This window comes from Abramis brama, assembly GCF_963993115.1.
Source record: "Abramis brama genome assembly, chromosome: 11".
Taxonomy (NCBI): domain Eukaryota; kingdom Metazoa; phylum Chordata; class Actinopteri; order Cypriniformes; family Leuciscidae; genus Abramis; species Abramis brama.
This window is the reverse complement of record NC_139973.1, coordinates 16,369,422-16,394,330: the sequence shown is the minus strand read 5'-3', so window position 1 is coordinate 16,394,330 and position 24,909 is coordinate 16,369,422. Positions and strand designations below refer to the sequence as shown.

General features: G+C 38.0%; 1 protein-coding gene across 5 annotated transcripts in view; it reads right to left on the bottom strand.

Moving 5' to 3' along the window:
- Nucleotides 1–438: 438 nt before the first annotated feature.
- The window catches only part of pde4ba (phosphodiesterase 4B, cAMP-specific a), a 160,154-nt gene continuing 135,683 nt past the window's right edge, over nucleotides 439–24,909 (bottom strand). For 4 of the 5 annotated variants that reach the window (XM_084128311.1, XM_084128312.1, XM_084128313.1 and 1 more), the window contains 10 exons: nucleotides 13,760–13,872; nucleotides 6,014–6,107; nucleotides 3,577–3,752; nucleotides 3,384–3,482; nucleotides 3,125–3,289; nucleotides 2,935–3,034; nucleotides 2,694–2,848; nucleotides 2,458–2,580; nucleotides 2,118–2,300; nucleotides 439–2,017 (listed from right to left, as the gene is read on the bottom strand). In XM_084128311.1, coding sequence (XP_083984437.1) covers nucleotides 1,652–2,017; nucleotides 2,118–2,300; nucleotides 2,458–2,580; nucleotides 2,694–2,848; nucleotides 2,935–3,034; nucleotides 3,125–3,289; nucleotides 3,384–3,482; nucleotides 3,577–3,752; nucleotides 6,014–6,107; nucleotides 13,760–13,872 — 1,574 coding nt within the window. In that variant the 3' untranslated portion in view covers nucleotides 439–1,651. Of the gene's footprint in view, nucleotides 2,018–2,117; nucleotides 2,301–2,457; nucleotides 2,581–2,693; nucleotides 2,849–2,934; nucleotides 3,035–3,124; nucleotides 3,290–3,383; nucleotides 3,483–3,576; nucleotides 3,753–6,013; nucleotides 6,108–7,015; nucleotides 7,397–13,759; nucleotides 13,873–24,909 lie in introns of those variants that run through there. The other variant, XM_084128315.1, reaches the window with a different exon arrangement.

Below are 24,909 nucleotides of genomic sequence, written 5' to 3'. Positions count from 1 at the left end.
CGGTAATGCAAGTGCATATAAATTAAACCATTTACAAAGAAACATTATTCCCTATGTACATTTAACAGTAATAAATACACTGTTATAAACAGTAGAGGACCGATCTGAGCACATATAAACAAAGAGAATGGAAGGAGTTGTGAAAAGCGTGTGCTGGTGATGAAGCGCCCCCATGGACACTCATACACACAAACACAGTAATGTGTAGACATGTACATATGTGCGCACAAACATACTTTTGCATGCTACTTTGGCCATTAACTGTTTCCACTGTTGAGACTTTGAGCATAAGGTAGTTAAAGTACCTTAAAGCATGAACTACACACAAACTTAAACCTTAACGGTGACAAAATGTATGAAACGACAATGCCATTACAATGTCATTACTAAACTGGCATGTTGAAATTTGACAAGTGTAATTGTAGTTTTTTTTCTTTTCATATCTTGGTGTTCTACAAGATGGGGAAGGAAATCAGTTTACATATTATTATTTTTTACCCACCTTTAAAGTGAGCCAATCGGAGAAAGGAAGTTGTTTTTGTTAAGAAGACAAATGAGGAAAAGTTCTATATCAAAGTGTGTAAAAAGCTACAAAAGCTAGTTTAGACTGTTTTTCTTTATTCTGTTTCTAAGGTATGATGGGAAGGGTGGAAATGGCTGCTGTAAGGAAGACAATTATGATGAATTGAAAGCAAATGAATGTGAATTAAGTCAATATAGCTTTGGCTTCCCTGTGATTTTAGTACATTACGAGACCCCTTGTGATTAGATTTTTTTGGGGGGTGCTTGTATTTTGTTCTACAATCTAAGTAAATGGGGTCTTCATACTTAAGGGCATTTAAAGTTTTTTGTGCAACAATGCATTTCCCTAACAGATTTCTTACCCTAATGTGAATGGGATGATGTATGGTTCCAAATAAACAGTTTGTGCTCATAGTTACGGAGTCTGACACAAATGTAGATAGAATAAACAGAAAGTGCCTCTTTCATAATTTCTTAGTTTTCTGATCGTTTGTCAGATGTTTGGATTATTAAGTTATATTGCCAAACAAAGGAAGACACTAAGTTCTCTCTCCAGCGTAGATATAAAACAATTCTGCAGGTTCGGTCTGGTTTGCTTTACAAAATGAAAACATTTCAACGTACAGTTATACTAAAATGTGTTCAATAAATAAAAGACTATTAAAAAGACAATAGTAAAAAGGCACACAGTCTTTAGACAAATGGTACAGAAAAGTAAACAGTTTCTCTCTTTACAAATACTTGTTCTTCAGTAGTTCGTTTTTGACCTCATCACACACCCATAGCTTTACAAAAAGTTTGTGTTGGTACAAAAAAAGTGAAATCCTCTCAGTAGTGTCTACTCCTCACCACCTGGTAAACAACCAAACAAACTGTTCACGTTGGCCCCAATCCTTCATGTTTATCAAAGTCGCCTGCCAATCGTTCAGGTCCAAAATGTCTGCAGCATTTATTTCCTGAGAGCTCCTACAAACTGTCTCCAAACGTAAGTGCAAGGAGGGCAGGACATCCTCCTCCCACGGGGGACTAAAAAAATCACCCCATGTGGGCTTTTTAAAAAGCATCAACTGCAAGATTTCTCCTCTTGCATGGGAAAAAATAGCTACCGCCTATCAAGGGACGCTGAGTCTTATGTGTCGACCGGTGAGGCGTCTTCAGTAACTATCTGGATGAGTGTAGTGGATTCCATTTCTTCCCCTCTGTCGTCTTCTTCCACATCCTCTTCCTCGTCTCCCTGGCTCTGTTCGTCTTTTTCCGTGCCTTCTGAGTCTTCCTCCTCTAGCGTGAGCTCGAACTGGAACTTGTCAGGGCCTGAACCCCCGCTGTTGCCGTCTTTGTCAGCCTGGTCGAAGGGCGGGGAAGGGCTTATGGGGACCATGCTCTGGTACCAGTTCCGATTATCCTCCAGGTTGTCCAGGATATCCTGGGCATCCGGATGGACCAAGTCAGCCCATGTTTCCCATAGCGGGTGGACGATGTAGTCAATGAAACCCACCTGAAGAGAGAAAAAACACATTAGATGTCGTAGAGCACTATGTAGGGTATTCTAGCATATCCTCCATCAGACCGCTACATCTCAGCAGACAGTAACTAACCTGCGATTTCTCCACAGAGGCGGTGTGTTTGTCACACATGGGGCTGATCTCCATGCCACGCTCCCTCTCTCGATCGCCCTGGTGAAAGAACTCATCCATGATGCGGTCAGTCCACTGGCGGTACAGCTCTAGAGACTTGGTGGGATTGCTCAGATCGGCGCAGTGAACCATGTTCCGCAAAACCTGAAGTAACATCAAAGTTTCAGCCAATTGTAATTCATCATGTGCCTCTAATTTATCTGAATCATCTTAGCTGGAGATTATGACATCATTGGATTTCCTAATGACTGTTTGAAAATTAGTTTCATTAAGAGGGGATGGAAAAAAGGAAGACCTGTACCTGTATTCTGTCTGTGTAGTTGTCCAGAAGTAAAACTCCTGAGCTTGTCACTTTCTTCGTTTCTACCATGGTCTTCAGATCGGCCAGTAAGCTCATGTGCTTAGACATGTCCGTGGCCAGTACCTGTTGAGAGGGAACATTGAGCAAGATGTGTTAGCATATCAATCATTGCAGTGTAAATGAAGCAGATGGCCTGGAAGAAAGGAAGGAAGGAAGCAAGGAAGGAAGAACCTCACCATGTCGATGACCATCTTTCGGAGTGACTGCTTTTGTTTCTTATTGAGGTTTTGGAAGATGTCACAGTTGTCCTCCTGTAGAAGTTTAAAGCCCACGGCTAAGTGGTGGTTCTCCAAAACCGACTCATCATTATACATGAGTGCTAACTCGGAGTCTGTAAGAAATGAGCAAATACTCAATTAGTCCATGTGTCACCAGTAAATTTACGCTGGTAGTAGGTTGGGATTTAAGAACACTCACTTGTATTGATGAGGAACTGGTTTGAAACACCAGGGTGGTCCACATCATGGATGGCTGCCGCAAAAATGGCTGCCAGGATCTCAAGATCAGTGAAGACAGCCTATTTAGGACAGATTTAAATTGGTGAGATACATGAAGTCCTTTGAGGAAAAAAATATTAAAATTGTGCCTAAAGAAAAGGCGTTCTTACATCTAGAGCAGGTGTGGACAGCAGAGTGTGAGTTGACTGGGCCACATCAGCAGCATGAAGGCTGTTATGATAGGCCACATCTTGATGGTAATGATCCTCAAGGGTCATCATGTACATCACAAATGTATCTGCTGGGATCTTGAACGTCTTGAGCAAGTCTCGTTCCTGTTACAGAGAGAAGCAATATTATTACAATTCTGGACATTATTACATTTTTGTTGCAAAAAGTGGGAAGTCATAGGCTGGAGGAAGAACTGACCTGGAAGATGGCATACATAATGCAAGTTAGAGGCCGGTTGTTCGAATACTCTGAAACGGTAAAGATGTTCAGGCCCCATTTGTTCAGGTCTTCTAATTCCTGGAAAGGGAAGAGGCAAGGGCATGAGATCAACAGGATTTTTTTGTTTTTACAATCAAACCCACTAAAGAGCAAGTATTAGTCTTCTACCTACCCTTGCCAGTAAATCCTCTTTGTCAGTTTTGACACCGAAGCGAGCGAGGCTGCTGTTGAGGATGGGCCCGTGGGACACTTTCTTCACTCCACTGATCTGAGTCATCAGCTGCTGTTTTTTCTTCTTCTCGCGGGCTTTTGGTGTAGGCGAGGGAATCTCCATATCATTCTGTTTGTCTGTAAGGAACAGCAAAAACCAAAAGATTAGAACCATTTTGGACATTTTCCTGGTGGTTATTAACCATAAACAAATTTCCATAGAAAATGTGAAAAATGACCGTTTGCTAACTTGTATCCAAGAAACCAAGATGGTCCCTAAATCTTTCTATACAGAACATGCACAAGTGTGTCAGATGTTGGTAGATCACATTCCAGATTACTCAAACTCTCAATTGTAGTTTTTACACAGACACATACTGTATATGTCCACACAAAAGCCCATTGTTGGAAAACCGGTGGCCATGTATTATGTTTCCCTGAGTGACGTAAGCAGACGCCTTCGGCCCAGGTGCAGGGCCATAGCTGAATAGCTCACATCTGCACTCCGTGCGTGTGCTTCTCAGGATTCGCTGCCCTTGAAAGGCAGAACAGACACCCAATTCAGAGCGACTTTGCCACTAAGCTATTCAAGCGGGGCTTGCCCCTCCTTTCCTTCTCCTTTAGTTCCACTCTCCATTTTCACTGTGACAGACCTGTCAACAAACTGCAGGGGAGCCCGTGTCTGCCTCAAATGGCATCTCCAAAGGTCAACCCTCAGGAGATATCAATTGAAAAACAATGGCAGCACACGCAGGGCGTATCTCGAGGGCAAAAATGTAGTTAATAATGCCATAAACCTTCATGTTAAGGATTTTCTCATGTGGAAATGCTAATCCAAATTTTTCCCAAGAAGCCACAGGCCCTGAGTGGACAGTATTCTTATTTCCATTTTCTCGGTTATGGAAGATAACGTTGTTCTCTTGTTGTGAAACTCTGGCATGTCGCTGCAAGACTGTGATAACATCTAGTAATAACTGCTGGCTTGATGGGGAATGAGAGGAGGTGAAATATGGGGTTGGTTAATTCATTACAGTCATTATCCTCTTCACTCATGTCTCTGTTAAACATGAACCCGTGCCGTAATCAGTACCGCAGTCATTCAGATGGGCTTATGTCCTAGGACATAAGAATGGGAATGGTGCTATGTTTGTACTTTTGTGTTATGAATGGTTTGGGAATGGTAATATGTTATGGGAAGAGTTTGTCTTTCATCTTGAAAGCCTCTATATGTTTTTCTCTCCTTCTCTAGTGGTAAAGATGCCCGATCAAGAGAAAATGCCTCCGATCTTATCTTGAGGAGCATCCACAGCGCTCATTATAGCCAATTTGCTTGTTTTCTCACAAACATCCATCAGAGCTCTTTTTTCTCTCGCCTCTCTGTCTCCCTCCTTTCAGGATTCACTGTTGCATGTTTCCTTCTCATATATATATATATATATATATATATATTCGAGAAAAAGAGAAAAAAAAAAAAAAAAAAGCAGCGACATTGTGTTTGGGTCAGATTTAATCTCACTATCTCTGCTAAACTCACACGTTTTGATGCAGATAATGAAAACGCAGAGGCATAAAGTGAGCAGTCACACGTGACACAGCACACAGATGTTTCACAGCTAACATTTAATCCCTGGAATATAAAACCACTTTTAGTCCCAAATAATCCACCCACAAAGTTGTACACCAATATTTTTGCAGAAATTTCTTGATCAAATTTTAAATCTCAATTTTTACACTGCAAAAATATTTTTTTAAAAGCAATATTTTGACTTTTTTAAATGTTAAAAAAATTTTTTTCAATTGTTGTTAAAAGACAAAAATACAGATTAAGAAATTATTTTTGTAGTGAAACAGGATCTCAAAGAGTTAATATCTTGTGTAATGGGACAAATGTGTGCCTGTTCGTGTGACTATGAGATGCCGTCTCGATGAGAACACAGGAGCTGGATGAGTCACAGGTTCTCTTGCCTGGATGTTCCGTGCTGGGGGTTCCACCGTCAGCATTACTTTACAGCAGAATACCATCCCCCTCTATCTCTCCCTCCCTCCCTCCTTTTATTCTGCTCTCCTTTCCACCCTCCCCTTCCTCTTTTCCAACTGCTGCATTGGGGATCTCTCTCCTCATGCAGAAATGAAAGTCTGATGCCATCTCACGGCATTCCACAAACAAATTGAGCCTTTGTGCCGTCTGATCTTTTAATGTAATATAGTTTTCACAAATAATTAACTTATCAAACCTCTCACTTTTTCATAGCCTTTATCTTACAGTGAGTCTAAACTTCAGTTCAGCTCTGGAAATGACGCAGCCCAAATTCAATCCACGATGGCGCATTCGTTATATAGTCAATGTTTAGCGCTGACTGCGGGTGTTTTATTGAAAGAGTGAATATGTGTGTGATTACCTAGAAAGGTGTTGGAGATGAACTCCGACACCTGATTGCCAGATCTGCTCATCTCAGAGAAGTGCGTCAGCTCCCTGTTCAACATTCTCTTGAACTGGAAAAGATAGAGAGGGAGAATCATTAGTTAAAAAAAACTCAAAAGGTTCTACATTGAGACTTCAGTAGGGCTTCCTTTCCCCAAAGTCCTGAAAAATGTAATATTTAACATTATTTTATATGGACATGCATTTACATACAATACCACAATGGGGTATGGGGTACGCAATACTAAATTTTACCAAATCAATTATATATATATATAATTGAAATTCTAGTATATTGAAATATTAATATCTCCTTTTAAAAATATTCATGCAGCATCTTAATTTATCTTATTTTTAAAGAAATCTCTAATACCTCATACCAAGCATAAAAAATGCAAATGCATTAAGAATGTAACAAATGTACGAAGACCGAAGAAGGTAAATGCAGTACAAGAGACAAAGTAGATACTGGTTGAGATTTCATTTGTAAATTGCAATTTTCAAACTGTTTGTCAAAGTTTAAGTAATATTTTTCTTTAGCATTTTTTCCGCATTTGATGTATGGATATACAGTATGTTCCAAAAACAATGATGTGGTACCAAAAAGACGCAATGTTGGAATTAAATAAATAAACAAATGCATATATAATTAAATAAGTCAAAAAACGGCAGCCATATCCTGCGCCACATCTCAAATTTGTTAAGCTTCATCATTAAAAATGGATAAATCACAAAAGCGACCTATATAGATGTGCTTTTTGACATCCAAATCAACATATCAGCCAAAATACAACAGATTCATATAAAAAGAAGAGCCCAATATAGAGCTCGGGTCTAGACATTCCAGCACAGGATGCCACACAGCGAGACTTGCTGTAGGTTTTCCTCCTCAGTGTCTCCATAGACCACCAACAAACACCAAACCAAAACCAACTGCCATTAGCAAACCGGAAAACAGCTCAGTAGCCACCATACACACCTTAATGTAACCCCAGGATACAGAGAGAAGGTAATTGGCCTCAGGCATTTTGGATCGTATTTAATCTCCCGAAATCCACAACAGCGCACTCCTATACCACAAAGGAAAAGAGCCAGAGAGAGGCAGACGAAAGGGATTCTTCTGGTTGGGAAAAACGAAAAATCCCCTCTTCTCTCCTCTCCTACTCTGCTTGGTATGGATTAGTAGCTGAGGAGCAGATACGAGCTGTCTTCATGGCAGCTCTCGGCCGAATCGCTCCAGCATTGACTCTCCATGGCTGCGGATACGAGCAGGGGGCCAACAGCGGATGGGAACACCCGTCCTGAGCTGGAGGAGGATCCAGAGAGCGACGGCCGGAGCTAGAAGCGAAGCAGAGGGTCTGAAAGTGCCAATGAATTATGGAGGAGATGAAGGAGCAGTAAAGCAGAGGGAGGGAGGGATGAGGGGAAAAAACGCTGGGATGCTCATCTGGCTGGAGGGGGGTCTTCCTCTGCTGGATTAGTGCCGCTCTGCTGCAGCACTACGCTCACGCTCTTTCATCATCTCTCTCGGTCTTTCTCTCTCGCCCCCTCCCTCTCGCGTCTCTCCCCCAGTCTCGAGTCTGTCAGCCCCAGCAACACGCTCCATAGGCACATATGATTTGACATAGAGATGGCAGAGAAGAGGGGGAGCCCCGCTTTGTTATGCGGGGAAATCACGAGAGAGAAAGACAGAACAGAAAGAGAGGGACGTTTATGCACAAACTTGGCTTTTTGCAAACAAAAACCCAAAAACCCTTTGTCTTCAAGGGATTCCTAATTGATTACAACATTTAGTACCCTTTTGTACTGCAAAGGCGATGCAGGGAAGATAGGAGTTTTAGATGAGTCTGGGTTCTTTCAGGCTCGGTCACTCTTATTTATTGCATTGCTATAATGCACAAAGCTTCATATGGAGCCCTGTGCTATTTTTACTGTAGAGTATGGTGGGAGAGAAGACTTGGATAATTGCCTCTCTTTGTCTTTTTTCAGTGACATCAACAGCCCCCCACGACTCTCTCTCTGCCTCCCCGTCTACATCCGAACACCAATTACGCCAACATCCCAACGCCATGGCAACAGTGTCATGTGACACAGGCTGCCGCTGAGGCTTCCCTCCCTCCCAAGCTTCCAAAGATGGCAGCCCAGTAATCACGAGGACACCACTGCGTCTCAATAACATCTGCCAAATCAACCCCCCGAATCATTAAAACGGGGAGGAGGGCAGACGGACAAAATCAATGAGCCGTCCTTGATATAGCCCAAACGGGCAAAGTCCATTAACAGGGAAAACCCTCCAAATGGACAATCTTAAAAGTGTCCAAAACCATTAAAGCCAGCAGTCCAGACCAAGTCTTTCCATCACACTCGCACTATGACGGATAAAATGGTGCATTTCACAACCAACAGAAAGTAGATGCACAATTACACTTACAATACAGTTTTCACTCAGAAATTGCTAGTAAATTTCACAAATAATTTCACATTGAATTAAACGTGAAAGTTTGAAGTAGAAAGACTGAAATACTATTTTCTTTGCTTTATTTACAACTTCGAAGATTCTGTTTCTGCTGATTAACACAGACATTTGAGGAGCTAAAAGGATTCATGCAATGATTTTGGATTATCCGTGTGAAATGTGTGTGTCAGTGTTTATGCGCCTTCAAGAGAAAAAGAGAGTGGGAGGGAGACAGGGAGAGAGAGGGGGAAAGAGAAAGATGGAAAATAGAGGAGAATCTCTGCATTATGCTGCAGTGGGGGTTCCTCAGCAGTGCGCGAGATGTCTAGTCAGAGCTGTAAACAACTCTGACATATCATAGACCGTGCCTTCTGCGGCTCACATTTCTTCTTATCATCCGTATCAATAAATCCATGCGAGTGGCTCTTTCTAAGCCCTGTGAGAAACATGGATGTGGGGGGGGGGGGGGGGCAGATGTGCACCGTGCACTTCTGCTCTGAGAAGAGTTACGGGTGAATGAAGGGAATGTCATTCTCAAAGACCTTCATTCTGTAGAAAAAGACCATTCAAAAACTCGATTAAAGCTAACCAATTCCATCAGCTAGGATTACCTGTGTAATGCATTTAGAGGCATGTAAAAAATGTATAGTTTAAAATTTATATCAATGCTGAAACCATTTCCCCCTTTTCACCATTTAATCACCTTTTTCCAATACTAGTTCATTTAAATAATCCTACAAAGTGATGCTTTTTAATAAAAATAGTCCCTCAAAATTCCCTTCAGTATCTCAGTTAACATTAACTCACAAAATCTACATTATAATTAAAAAATAATAAGCTAAATGCTGTTTTAAACCGTTTTTGAGTATAGCATGTGACACCACAGGACATGTCAACTACCCATCGGCATCAATTTCAGCAAATATTATCAGAATAATACTTGCTGGTAAGATTTTATTTCTGCATTTCTTTAAAATAGGACATTTAGCAATAGGATGCTATTTAATTGTATCCACTAGTGGGCAGTATAAACCCACAGATGTTAAGTGAGATAGATTGTTTGGTCACCTCACACTTTTCGCCGGTGGCATGTTCAATCAATCTGTACTCTCATCATGACCTTGTCTAATGCATCAGTGTTTGATGTAGGACAGGCGAGTCAATCAATCATCAAAATACATTTAACTTTTCAGTTGTCCTCTGTCAATTGAGATTGTTTTTTCTTACCATATCTTTCTCTATACTCAAACTATCATGTAAATGACACTACATACACTAATGTTTTTTAATTACAGCTATCTGAATGTCTTGTGTACATCATCTAGTCATCTAATGGGGAAAACCCCAATCAGTTTCTTGGACAGAAATTGTGGGAGTTTTTATTACACCGAATGATGTCATTTGAGAAACACATAATTGCAAAATCTGCAAATTCTTAACAGTGATTGATATGACGATGGCTGGAAGGCGACTTTGAAAGGCCGTGACGCACATCAAGATGACAAATGGCTTCTCTGGTATATTAGAACAATAACATCAATAATGACATTACCGCTTCTGAAGAAACTCTTTGTGTGCTAACTATCACCGCCTGAGGATACAAGCCTGACGTTACACTTCCTCTAAACTTCTCAATATGTGTGCACGGATGCGTGTATGTGTGAAATCAACATTTGGACAGAGTAAATGAATAAATTAGTCATTAAATTACAGATTAAAACACTTTTAGCTGATTTAGTCTCAATTATATCCACACAACGAAGAGGCTAAATCACTTAAGATTAGAAAGGAACTGAAAGCTTTAAAATTGCTTCTAAGGTTTGAGATGATCAGAAAAAGACAGCAAAAATGAAACCATTTAAAACGAACATTTACACTATCACTATTTTAACAACAATTCTCATTCAACTGATATTGGTACTCTTTGTGTACAACCAAACTATCTATGCAGGAACAGTAGTTTGACTTGAGAGCATTAGTTCAATATTACAGGGCTCCGACTGGTTTAGATTCTAGATCTGTGACTGTAAAACACATCCTCTCTTAAAGACCACTGCTTACATGTCCACACTATTTCATCCACACTGTCCCATATGTAACTTGTCAATACACGAAAGCACTGTGCAAAAAAAATCAAACAAAAAAGCATTCCAAGCATTCACTTTTCATCAATAAAGCTCAGAAAAGTTCAGAAAGCAACAGTTATGTCCTCGAAAAGTCCACCAAGTAACATCCAACAAAATAAACAGCACACTAATGACTTAAAAGCATAAAACAAAGGCTCACCTTTTCAAAACAGTTAACTTTTCCAATCTTTCTCTGTTCATTCTTCTCAAAGTAGCAAGCTCCCATTTTAAGTGAGTAAAGTTTTCTAAGTCCTGCTTTTGGTGAGCGTGCCACCCTGTCTTGTGGTTCAGCGTTTGACAGACAAGATAGCGTTACTGACTAACTTTGAGCAGTGAGCGCTTACTATTCTTCACTTCAGTGTGTGTGTTACTGTATACACACTCCCTCTCTAACCGTGGGACCGCCTCCTTCTCTATCTTACACACACACACACACACACACACACACACACACACACACACACACACACACACACACACACACACACACACACACACACACACACACAGGAACTCACCATTGCAACATAGTTTATAGGGTAAATACTAGTGTGCGCTGGAATTAGATCAAGCATTCTGATATGATCTCTTAAACTCATCAGAGAAAGCATACTGCCACGGACATGCAGATCTGTGGAAAATCCTGACTTTCAAATCACAAAAATGTTATGCTGAACCCAAAGGAAAATCACAAAAGAGATCTTTAATGTCTCAATTGCTTCTTCTAGACTGCCATGAGATTATAGAGAGGAAATCTAAACTTTTAAGTATCATGCCTTTTCTCCAGAGGACTTTATTAATTTCACATGTCTCCTCTAGCCTTTTAGGTGAGATCTCAATATTTTGAAAAAGATGCAATCTTAAGTCTGCAAGATGCAATATTAAGTCTGCAAACAAATAATCAAAAGATTGAATGTAATATAAAAAATATATGTGTATGATTTATGACATTATATTAATGCAATTATTCTTATTATATTATATTAAGATTTAATATCAATTCATATATTTCTCATCAAATAATTCTATTACATACATAAATTTCACATCACATTAATTTCATAGCTCTATTCTCCTATTGAAACTATTGTCTCATTCTTTCTAATTTAATTTCTCTATAGGAACTTTATGAGAAAAAATAAATGGTACAGAGCAACAACAAAGCTATAAAATGTCCCTCTGAGACGGATTAAGTAATAAAGATATAACGAATGATATAATTTAATAAAGAAATAATGACCCTTTGATACAATTTGATTGAACTATCAAAATAGTCCAAAAAGAATGAGAACTCTTCAATTTGAATTTGAGAATAGCTGATACTGTATGGATTTTGCATGCACACACAAGCACATGCAGCTAAAGTTTAATTCACATCAGATGGCTCAGATGTCCAAAAGAGCAGCAAAAGGTCAGACGTCCTGGTACTCTCTGTACGACTCTGATGGCTATCATGATGTTATTTCCACAAACTCATACAGAAGCTCCCAGAAAATAAGCAGATCTTGAGCCTATCATGAGACAGTCACAGGCTTTGTGAATGTCCTCTTTTCTTTCCAATAGGTGGCAATATCCGTGTTCACCTGCATGCACTGCATAAAATAATCAGTAGTTTTGTCGTTTTCCAGTAAAATTATATACATCCTTAGATTGATAAATTAACTTAAGATGCAAATGTATCTGCAATATTAAAGAGAAAGTCATGATAGGCTATTTTCTTTAATTCATTTATTAATTTTTATTTATTTAATTTTAATACACTTATTGAATTAGTAATCTTTTTTGATTTGTTTAAGAATAAATTTAGTGAGATTTATGCAAAAATAAATGAATAAATAAATAAGCAGATAGAGTAAGAAAAATAAAATTAAAGAAAATACAAATAACAAATACAAATCGTCTTAATATCAAGTATTAACATGCAAATTTGCATTACAAGTAAATTGTTTACGGATGATTAGATACTTCTAATGGAAAATAGGCCAAAAATACTGATAACGAAAATTATTAACAATGCAAATTCTGGGTCTTCCCAAAATCCGTCCCTTTCCTGAACATATCTGTATGATTGAGCCTCTGAGAGTGTGTGCAGGAGTAAGTGTGTATTCATCCCTATTGTCTGCAGTAAAAGTCCCTGTGTTGCAGTGTGTTTGACGTCAGCAGAAGGAGAAACAAACAGGGAGAGCAGCCTTGCCCTGCCATACAGCACTCACTCCCATTGTAGTCTGGACCCAGCTAGAGCTTAGGAAGGAGACAGGAAACCTGAGTCACAGCTGCAGGACACACACACACACACACACACACACACACACACACACACACTGTGGAGCTATGCAGAGTATCCCATGAGCGGACAGTGACAGCGATTTCAAAACAACACACAATGATTAAAGGACGAAACAAATGACAAACAATACAGGTTGAAACATGCATATTTATGTCCGTAACTCTTACAGAGATTGTGCTTGTCATATCAGCAGACGATTCATAAGGACATATGTGTGTTTCAAATTGAATTATACTGTTTATCATAATGCTGTGAATATAGACTTGAATAAAGTGTAAAATACTGTATGAAATATTCAAGTCTTGAAAAAAACAAAACAAAACTCGATATCCTAATAAAAGTTAGCATTACTAACTTCCTTTTTAATATAAATTGGCACACAAACTGTCAATTAAATCACAGCAACACAGGGGTGTGAAAAAACGTGTTGGAAAAGGCATGCTAAAACCTGTTTAATATGCTAGGAAGACTTGCTAACACATTTATACAGACAATGTGAGAGGCTGCTGGGATAATAAAGTGTGTGACATCCCTACACGAGCCTTTATACTTCAAATATCTTGGTAAAGGCAACACAACTAAATATAATTTCAATCTAGCATATGTTTTGCATATCCAAATACAGTAAAACAGATTCTATCTGAAATGGAGGCAAACTTCTTGTGTGGAATGCTAGAAAACAGTAGTCAGAATTTTTAAACCAAGCTAACTGGCACAGGAACCGACTCTCAATAGCCCCATTCACAAAGCGGCCATTGAGACAAGAAAAAACTATCAGAAAGAAAGTTCTTTACAGTACAAGAGTTTCTAAAACTTCCAGAGGACCTCTTAAAGTGATGTGCTGCACCTCCTCACCTTGTTGGAGGCCATGTCGCTGACGGAGCGGTACGTCTGGATGGTTTCCAGCTGATCCAGACACCAGTCCAGCTCCTCCATGGTCTCCACAGCCAGCTTCTGGTACGACTCGTCTGGACAGAGACACACACAAACGGGGGCACTGTGAAAATCCTGCTGCACGGCCACTCGAGCACAGCCCGCCAGACAATCCTTCATCCTGGGCTTGCAAGCACACACACACTCCCGGACTGTATTAGAGAGTGAGAGTGGGTTCTTCTGAGAGCTAGCTGTGAGAGATTTCCCCCCCCTGCTCGCTCCTTCTCATTGGCCTGGTGCTTGTGGCTAGGTGATACTGCCTCTTTGGCTGCGTGCCCCTTCCTCTCACCCCCTCCTGCCTCTCTGTGTGCCACTCTCACTCATGTCTGAGAGTTGGCTGTGGTGGGATGATACAGCCTGTTGGCTCTGTGCTTTCTCATTTTACTACCCCGTTTGGGATCTCTCACTCTCTCTCTCATCGCCTCATTGCTCGCTGTATAAACTTGAACCTAAACACACACACTTCCTTGTTGTGAAAAACACTTTTTATCTCGCAAAAATGCATGTTTGTGTAAAAATGACATTTTAAGACATAAATATTCTGATGTGAATTTGCTGGCTATGTACGATTAAGCAACATCTTGAGCAACATGATTTTTTTCATTAGGTTTCCTTAAGACCAAATTCCAGGAGACATTGTATTGGCATCTTTGATTCAAACTTTAGTAGCAAACTGGCATTAGAGTAGGTCAATCTGATTAATTTTTGTGTATCATGTTCATATTGTGATTTATTTCCTAAAATGCTTTCCTGTAGCTCAGACAGTAGGTCATGGGTTCGATTCCCAGGGAAAGCAAGAACTGATAAGAATGTAAAAAAAAAAAAAAAAAAAAAAAGTGTACCTTGAAATGCAATGTAAGTCGCTTTGGATAAAAGCGTCTGCCAAATGCATAAAATGTAAATGTAAATTTTCATCACATCGTGGCATTTTTAATGTACAAAAAAGTTTTAGTAAAACTAAACTTTATTCAGCAAAGGTGCATAAAATTGATCAACAGTGACCGTAAAGACCTTTACATTGGCTACAAAATCATCTATTTAAGTTCTTTTGAACTTTTTATTCATCAAAGAATCCTGAAAAAAAAAAGTTTCCACCGAGATATTCAAATTCAGCTTTGCCATCACAGCAATGAATTACATTTTAAAATATATTAGAATAAAATAAAAAAATGAAAAAAGATTTTTAAATTGTAATAAAAATGGCTTTTACTGTATTTTTACTGATTATAAGAAGCTCCTTTCAAAAACATTGCAAACTTTTGAATGGAAGTGTGTTTTGGTAAATATTACTGTTAGTTGTTATATTAGTGAATACAGTATTAATGAAAATACTGCCTCAAATATCATGCCTCAATTTTTAATTAGATTTTCACAGCATTTTACTGTCTATATTAAACATTTTGAATCTCATTGGGGAACAAAAACATATAAACATAATGAGATATCAATTAATGCCAAAAGACTAAAATGGCTATACTGTCCATTAACCCCCAAACTACAAAAGAATCAAAAGCAGCAAGAGAAACAACAAGCACATTTACATTAACCACATAGATGATAAACCATCACGTTTGATCATGAGATTATATCAGTGTCAAGAAGTACGTAAATGGGCCTGCATTATTCCATGCACACCGCAGAAATGCATGAAGCGTATAGGCGTGAGCTGTGTGTGTGGGTCTGGTTGAAGCATAGATGTGTTTACAGTAGAGGGGAGTTTGGTGAATCAGTGCCCTGTGGCTTTGGGACACAGACGAACCCTTGTGTTCCTCTGACTTTGCTGTGGTGGGTCTCCTAGTTGCAGAACAACACAGCAGCAGAACTTTAGCAGGGCCCTGTCGAATGACGGCACTTCTCTCTAACCTCCTCACACTCAAAGCCACACACACATATTTGCTCTCTGAACACTGAGAGAAAAAGCTCTTTGATGTGGATTATTCATTTTTCACTTCTTCTTTTTATTTATTTTTTGAGTGTGTGGAGGGGTACCTGCACACTACAACACCAGGGCTAAATCGAAAAGCTGGAAAGTGGATTTTTTAACAATATTTTCATCTTCACAAAAATTAAAGGTACAGTTTTATACCTAAAAGAGAGCAGCTAAGTACAACCATATTTTTATATTGCTGAAGAAAATGTGAATAGTGCCTGCCCATGAAAAAAACACAGCCATAATTCTAGGGTGTGCACGTGGGTGCCAGGCCAATGCTATGCGGTTGCTGAGGTGCTCTAAGTGGTTTGTAGTGCATTTGTATCTGGTTGCTAGGGTGTTCTGGGTGGTCGCTAGGTGGTTGCTTACTGAACCAAGTGAAAAGACCACCCACAAGTCTTGATATTGATATTTAAGTTTTAAAATCCAGTTTTAGCTTTAGGGAATATTTACATGAAATACTTGGATCATTAAACAAATTGAAACAAAATTCTAAACAATTATTTAATTATGTTCAATATAAAGAAAAGAAAAGTAGTCATGTGACTTCACAATGAGTGGGTGACTCGCTTTATGTACTAATATATTATATTATATATATATATATATATATATATATATATATATATATATATATATATATGTACACACACACACACACACATATAACTATATACGTGTAAAACTTTCAATTATCATTCTGATATTTCACATCAAAACTAACACTTTGTTTGTGGAGAAACATCAGCATACCAAGCATTTGGGTTTTGCGGTCACAAAAATTTGTTTGCATGTGTGTCATACTTATATATTGTCATTGTTCTCTATTACTTTAACAGTCCATCAAGTCCACGAGACCATATGGGTGTCTCATTTGTCATTGTAGGTTTTTAGAAGGATGCTCAAGAGCGCCCCCTTTATGGCCACTATGCACCCACATTGGTGTGGACCTTGCAGTCACGGTCCATGCAGCAATGTGTGGGATTGTGAAGGCTGAAAGAGCCATTGAGTTGTAACTGTATATACTGTATACATTATTGTTTTGGTAACACTTTACAATAACTTTCATTTGTTAAAATTAGTTAACTACATTTGTTGAAATGAACCATCAATGAACAATACTTTTACAGCAACAAACAACACCATGAACATTTTTATTAACATTTGCAAAGGTTAATAAATGCTGTAAAAATGTTCATGTCAACTAATGCATAATGTTAACAAATGAGACCTTATTGTAAAATGTTACCATTGTGTTCATCAGGTCATTATCATTCTGATAATTCCCGTCAAAACTAACATATCTTTCTTTGTGTGAACGACTTGACTGCATCACTTAAGGGCAAGTGTAGGTGTAGTGTTATAAGAAAAAGTATCAGCATACCAAGTATTTGTTTTGCGGCCACAAAAATGTGTTTGCATGCGTGTCATTTGAGGTTACTTCCGATCACAAATATCAAGTCTTTTAGTCGATGAGGGAGTTTATGTCATGGCTGAGCGCTGTGCGTATGTGTTTGAGTTATCGGATGTGGTGTGTGTGGTAACAGCCGTATCTCTGTCTTCCTGATGCGTATGTTGAGAATTAGCTTGTGAGCATGTGCTTACATGTGTCATTTTTCCTTTCTCTCTCATTCTCTTCATTCATGCCCCTCCTGAATTAATGATAAGTGTCTCAACGCTTAGTCAAGCAGTGGAAGGATAAACTTTAGCATTTCCAATAAAGAGGAAGCATGAAAACATGACGTCAGATCAAATCTCAATGGACCTATACTGTAAGAAAGCACTTCCTCTGTTACTGATTGTAAGAGGGGAGAGAGAGAGAGAGAGAAAGAAAAGAAACAGTTGGGGAAATTCTGGAAAAGCTTGTTTATAGCCAAAGGAAATTGTGAAACAGCGTAACAGATGGGTTTCTCTCCATGGACAGCGCATTCAATTTGAGGAAAAAACTATGAGATCAATTAAATATAATTCAGCAATTATGTAGCTATTTGGGATTGGAAACCAATCGAATATATATATTTTTTTATTAAAACTGACAATTAACTTGTTTTTTCTATTTTTCTATTTTCTATTGACTGTTTTTTCTATTCTAAACTATGGTCTGTGGAACATTTCAGAGAAACAAATGGTCTTTACTTGTTGTTTCATTTTAGTAATGTTTAGTTATGTAGTAATTAGTAATGTTTCATTACTAATGTTTAATTTTGCTTCTGAAAGACTGGTCAGAAATTATGAAACTAATATTTTACTCTATTGACAGCCATAAAAATAAAAACAAACATATAAAGATTTACTGAAAATAAATATATAAAATAAGCATTCATATCTTCTTCCATATACTTTTTAAGAATAGCTTGTCTAGTATACTGTAAAAAAACAAAAAAAACAATTGTTAATAAATTTCACAAACAAAGAAACAGCAACACACTGAAGTAAACGTGATATTTTGAAGTAGAAACACTGAAATAGTATTTTCTTGTTTAATTTCATTTACAAAACCCCCCCCCAAAAAAACATTTTTACAGTGTATCTTTCTATGGATAGACGGAAGGAATATTAATTGCCAAAATCGTTATAAAAACAAATTGGAATTCAATTGAAAACACGTCTCTATTATTTTAACAGTTCGTCAAGTCCATGAGACCATAGGCTGTCTCATTTGTCATTGTGGTTTAAGAAGAATGCTCAAGAGCGCCCCCTTTACGGCCACACATTGGTGTAGAGCTAAAAGTGGAATATTACCCAACAATTCATGCAGCAATGTGTGGGATTGTGAGGGCTGAAAGTGCCAATGAGTTTTGATAAATTGTTAATCTCCAAAGAACCATACAAAGAACTCAAGGTACAGCAAATATAGCAGCCTCATTTCTGTGCCTTAAGTGAGGCAAAGAAGCACTAAAGAATCTTGATTTTGAATGTGAAAGACAATTCTATAATTGAAACCGTAAACAAAGATGATACTGTGCTCATTTATGATGCAATAACTTCTCTCAAAAGATGTTAATGCAGAAGTGGAGCATCATACAACTACACAGGACATTCCCGGAGTTCATTTTATTGAGGTTTCATCTCAACATGGCAATTTCTGAGAAACACCGTACTGGTTCAAATGAAATGTTTTCCATTAGGAGGCAGAAGCCACTGCTTTGGCTTTGAGGACTTTTACAACAGACACATTGAATAAACGAGGAGTGCTGAAAAAGACCGCAGTCAGACGACCAGACCACATGAATGGGAGTCCTTTGCAAAAGTTGAAATGGGTGCTTGTTGAATTGGGCATGTTAGACCATACAAAACATGAGACTTTGAAGTCATTTTCAAAAGGGAAAATGGCAAAGAACAGCCAATGAGCAATGTGTTGCTGAGGGCCAAGTTTCTTTCACAAATAAATTAAGGTTAGAATTTGTTCAACACAATTCAGTTTCACTGTTTCAAAATTAAATTGTTAAAAAACATTCAAATGTTTGCATTTAAACAGTCTGTAAAACCAACTTGGCCCCATTTCAATGCATGGGTGTAAGAGAGAGGGGGACCAAGTCAAATCCCCCAATATTAAAAGGCCTGTCTTTTGAAAAACAGACCCCTTTTTTCTCCATCACAGAGCTGCCCGTCCCCCTCTCTAGAACTATTCCAGAAAATATTCTGCACTCATTTAGGAAGGTACGCTTCAGAATCAAGAACTAACTCTGGGTAAAATAACTGCCAAGGGCAAAATTATAGGATAGGGCATGGCACGCAAGGAGCCAAAGCGGTCTGAAACTCCTTTCCAATCTTGATCCAAACCCTTCTCCTCATTCTGAACCCATTTGTTCAGTTATGGTCTAAATCTCCCCCTCCCCACGGCACACAACAGGCCTCTCCAGGCCGAAAAAGTCACATTTACCCAATAAGGCAATGAAAAGCATAATTCGACTTGTAAAAGCAGCTATAGATACTGTAGAAAACAACAATAGCTTATCAACAATAGGTCCATATTTGGAGTTTTAACAATGGATTTCATCTTCGCAATCAATACTATCACATTAGTATTGATAGGAATATGTATGTAAAATTTGGTTCAACATTCTTTCAGGTGAAATCCAGTCATTTTAATAGGAATCCACACGATCGAGAGTATTGCATGAAGACGAAATTTCCACATACAGATTTTGCAACAATTTGCTGCAATGACCATCAGAAAGCTCCTTGTTATGAAGTTAAACTGTGTGAACGGTGCTTCATTATTTACAAATGACAGTGGACCTTAAGTGGAGTAAATTGTAAAACTATTTGTGCTATACCAGTGTTTATAATTACAACAATACATTCAAATAATATGGTAAGAAATACCATTTTGCAATGTCAAGCAGCATAATGAGTTGTTTTGTACAGTTAAAAATAACTATGTTGAAGAGTCTGGACACATTCAGTTTACAAATGGCCATGCCAACTTACATTAAAAATAAGGTGGATTGTAATTCCTGAATTGAAACATACAAATGTTTATGAATTCTTTAAGGTTCATTGAATATTGAATTCATAGAAACTGACAGGTTAATTTTATAGCAAGAATAATAAAAAAATAATAAAAAAATTCAAATATTAATGTTTGATTTGACACCAGATAAAGATCTGTATGTCTCTAAAGTTTGTGGAAAATGGTTTACAATCCATTTGAGATGCTGTCAATATGTTAATACTTTACATTTCAGTGTCTATATCCAAATGTAGCAAAATGCATGTTCACTTTACATACAAACGCCTAGAAATCCGATTGAGATTACCCTGTTGACAGAGGCATTTGGAAATTTCCAAATTTGTTCCGTTACATTCAGAATTGATGAGAAGCATTTCATGAGTCAATAGTCAGTTCAGTGAGGGGATCTGGGGTAAGCGACCACACAACATCCAAACTTGTATTCACGAGGTCCTGGGTGGTTAAAGTGAACATACACACACAGGGAAGGCTTTGTCCTTTCACCTGGCTTGAACCCTGCCTCCAAAGTCTAGAGTATTGACAGACCTCAATAGGGCTGTTTGTCAGTACCTCGCTGACCCATTCCAACCTCATTGCCATAGGCTAGGAAGCCAACATAACCCAATTAGCTCTAACTTTTGTCAGGTTTGTTTTTTCTTTCACTCCTACCATTACTGTAACAGCCAACAGAGATTCCCATTGGAATATGGGGTTGGTGGTATAGGATGATGAGCAATGCTAGAAGAAATTCAGGATGGGTGTTTTAATGAATACCAGCTGGACGTTTAATGATTTTGGGAATGTAGCCAGATAATGGGTGAAATCAATTTGGAAGTATACATATCATGATGTCCAACCAACAAGGGCAGAGTATTGCTGTATTATTTTGCATGTGCATATTTGTTCTTCAAGGGCGCAAAAATGCCTGTTTGGATTTCGCCCAACATTTTAATCCACGTGTAACTTTATGTGTTCAATAAACAAATTTATATGAATGAATGAATTAGGGTGGAATAAAAGATGGCAGAGGGGAGTTGGGTGGAGACTAATCATTACCAACTAAAAACTGAAAACTATTTTACAGCATACACTGTACATAGTAATAAAACAAACCTGCGGCCATCATGCTCACCACTCCGTTCCATCACTTTGAGTTGTCTTTCCCTTCTATCATCAGGGAAACTGGATTGACAGGATATGTTACAGTATGTGCACAGAAGAGGAAGACAGAAAGATTTACGAACAAGTCAGACATTGCATCTCAGCTCAGTCACCTGTGATTTTCCATAATACAATAATCATACTGCTGTTCAATAAAGATACAGTTTAAGGTTTAACTAGTTAAACTTACTGTTTTCTTGCTATGGATTACTACACATTTTACATATTCACATATACAGACAGTTCTTAATAGATTAATATTCCAATTTACCTTTCAAGATTAGTTGACTATTTTCATGCTTGTCAATTACATCTTTGCTAAAGTTTCTTAAAAAACTAAAAAAAACTAAATGTATATTACACCACCAAACTGGGAAAAGACAACTTAACAAAAGATCTTTGAAGGAATAGTTTTTTTTTTTCACTTACTCACCCTCACCCACCCAAAAATCATGCCTATATACTGTATGTGAACCAAATGGCATTGGTTCAGGCTTATTATTTGACCAATCGCAATGCACCAAAATAAAAAAAAAAAACAAAAAAAAACACAACAACAATAATAAATAAGTTATAAGAGATACAAAAGATTACAGCGAACAACTTTCTAACTTTAACAGTAAATGGCACCAGAAGACTTACATACACACACACACACATACATATAGAGTAATACAGAGATGTATTTTGGATTAAATATATATATAGAAATGTCAGTGAATGTTAGATTTGGTAGGGTTTTAGTTTTAGTATTCCCCTCTATTACTGTGCCCAACAGTTGGTTATAAATATGGCGTATGGGCGCAAAAGTCATGTGACTGAAACAGATGAATAGAAGTAGGGGTTTGACAGAATCTTGTGCCATGAGATCTCGTGACATTAAAACGTGATGATATTTCTCATCGAAGTAAAAAGCGTTATCGCGATATCAGCATGACAAGAGTTGAGTTTGTGGCAAAACCTTTTACAGTGCTTGCATTATATTGTTTTTTATTGCATGTGATAATTAGATAAATAAATGCACTGCAGGTTGAAGAGAAGTTGTGAAGTGAAGTGAAGGTGAAGTGTGACGCTATAATTATTTACATGCATGCAGGTTACACGTTTCTTCTCAGAGCGACTCCGTTTATAGTAAATGCTGGTCCACACGAGCTCATTCTCTGCATATGCTGTTGGTTTGGGTTTCTAATAATGTGCATTTGGGAACGCAAAGTGCGGCATTTTGCATTTTGAGACTTTCAGTTGAATAAGAGACAAATTTATATTTCGTCATTGAATATTTTTTTTTGAAATATTCGCACAATATCGGGTCTCATCTCGTCTTGTGAGCTAAGTATATTGTCACACCCCTATGAATAATTAGGGCAGGGCAAAAACATTGATTTCCAATTAATGTTTTTTTTTATTTTTTATTTTTTTTTAAATGTGGTCGATTCGATATCGATTCATTCAGTGCTTAACATGGCAGATGCATGTATGATTTCAGATATTCTGGATAGTTGAAGATACTGTCACTTTTCCGATCGGGCTAGTACTGCATGGTCATGAAAATGTGTCATTTGCATGCATTTTTAAACCTTGCCAATTTAAACATTCAAGCGCAAGAAGACGCAAAAGAGAACTCAATTCTGTACTTGTGCACTGTGTGAGAAGTTTTGTGCGAAGAACACACAGAAAGCTAAGTCTCAGACAGCGTGCGAATAAAAAAAAAGAACTGAATGAAAAAACGAGCTTGAATTGACAAATTAACAAAAAAATTCTCAAAATGCCTTTCATGAAAAATTACTTTCTAGAGCAATCCCCAAGATTGTTGTATAGAATATATATTTTGGTGTTTCACAGAGCAAAGAAAATAATGTGCGGCTGTAAAAACATGAGGGTAAGTAAATGATGACAAAACTTTAATTTTTGGGTGAACTAATCCTTTAATTAAAAGTCGTGAGCAATCAGTGTAGAATAATAACGTGTTGCCTAATGTGAAGCATTATGTGTACGTTTCTCATAAATGGAATGTGTGCTTGTGTGGGAATGGATGTTAAATAGCCGCTCTAATTAAATTCTAACAAATAAACCTGTAGGTTCACCTGCATAAGCACCTTCCAAAAAGTTGACGCACACATGTTTGTATTTGCGATTTATTTCCTCATTCTGCAATTCTGGAAAGGAAATAAAACTTTGAGCCACTAATGTCATTTTTGTCTCACTTCTCTTAAATAACTGAAGACTGTTTTCCCCAGCTGTCCACAGAAGATTTAAATCAGATTAAAATACACAAACAAAAGCATCTACTCCGAACTCTCTCACTTTCTTACTCTCTTTGAGCTCATTTGAAAACATGCAGGCCATTTGGCAGGGTTGTTCGTTGGGGAAGGGCAGTTTGTCTGCTTTATGGCTGTGCTGACGTCAATGGCATAACTCAAATAGTTAGCAGGGTGCATGCTCCCAGCTTTCAAAAGCTGCACCACAGCAGAGCCAATGTTAAAACCCGAGACAGACTTCCCTCAGACAACAGTCTCAGCTGACATCTGTTCTTCTCATCGAATGTACCACTCATCTTAAATTTATACGTTTTTTTATACATTAATCAACACAGTTGTCTGGATGAAGCTTGTTGTTAGAATCATATAAAGAAGAGTGGTCTATCTAATGTGCTAATTCTCGACTGAGACTTCACACTTTTTGTTTTGAGATTTGAAGTAAAAGATTTTACTTTTTTCAATCAATTGTGCATGATCTTTGACTCCAACACTTGACACTTTCTCTGACCCATAATATCTCTGCTTTTCCAGCAATGCCCCTTAATCCCTGTGAGTAAAGATAGCAGAGTGTTTTTGAGGCATAGACCTCTTGCTCCTTTTGCCATGATGGACTCTGCTTGGGCTTACGGGGGACAGTAAAGTCATGGAGATAAAGAGCCAACAAGGTGTTCAAGGCAATTCCGAGGTGTGTAGGGAGTTTAAAGTCAGTTTTAACCCTAGAATGCATGAGCCAAAAAACCTAAACAAATGCATAAAGAGGGTATAACAACAACAACAAAACGTGTCATATTAATGAATGAATTAAAATGATGATACACAGTCTGAACCGTCACAACATTTCTCACAGACCATGTGAAAATGATCTTTGCAGACAGAGGCAGAACATTTCACATAAGATTTGCACCTTATAAGCTTAACTTTTGCACCTCTTCCTTTGTTTGGGCCTTCAGCTTCCTTTGGCCTTTCTCTATCTGAAATCGCATACTGAGTAGGTTCTGCATTTGAGAACTTCATGACTGTTAAAGTATGTATGTGTACAGTACGAATAAAGTATGACCAAACATGAATGTGTGTAATATGAATGCAATCTGAATGTACTACACCATGTTAGCATCATGTGAGATATAGAATATAGTTGCATAGTTTTCCTGCCATTCACGATTCCTCTCCCATGGTCTATAAAGTGTCCATTATGTAAACTTGATAATCATTGCAGTAGTAGTTGATCATCCGGGTACTTTTTTGCCTAAACTGTATTATGAATACT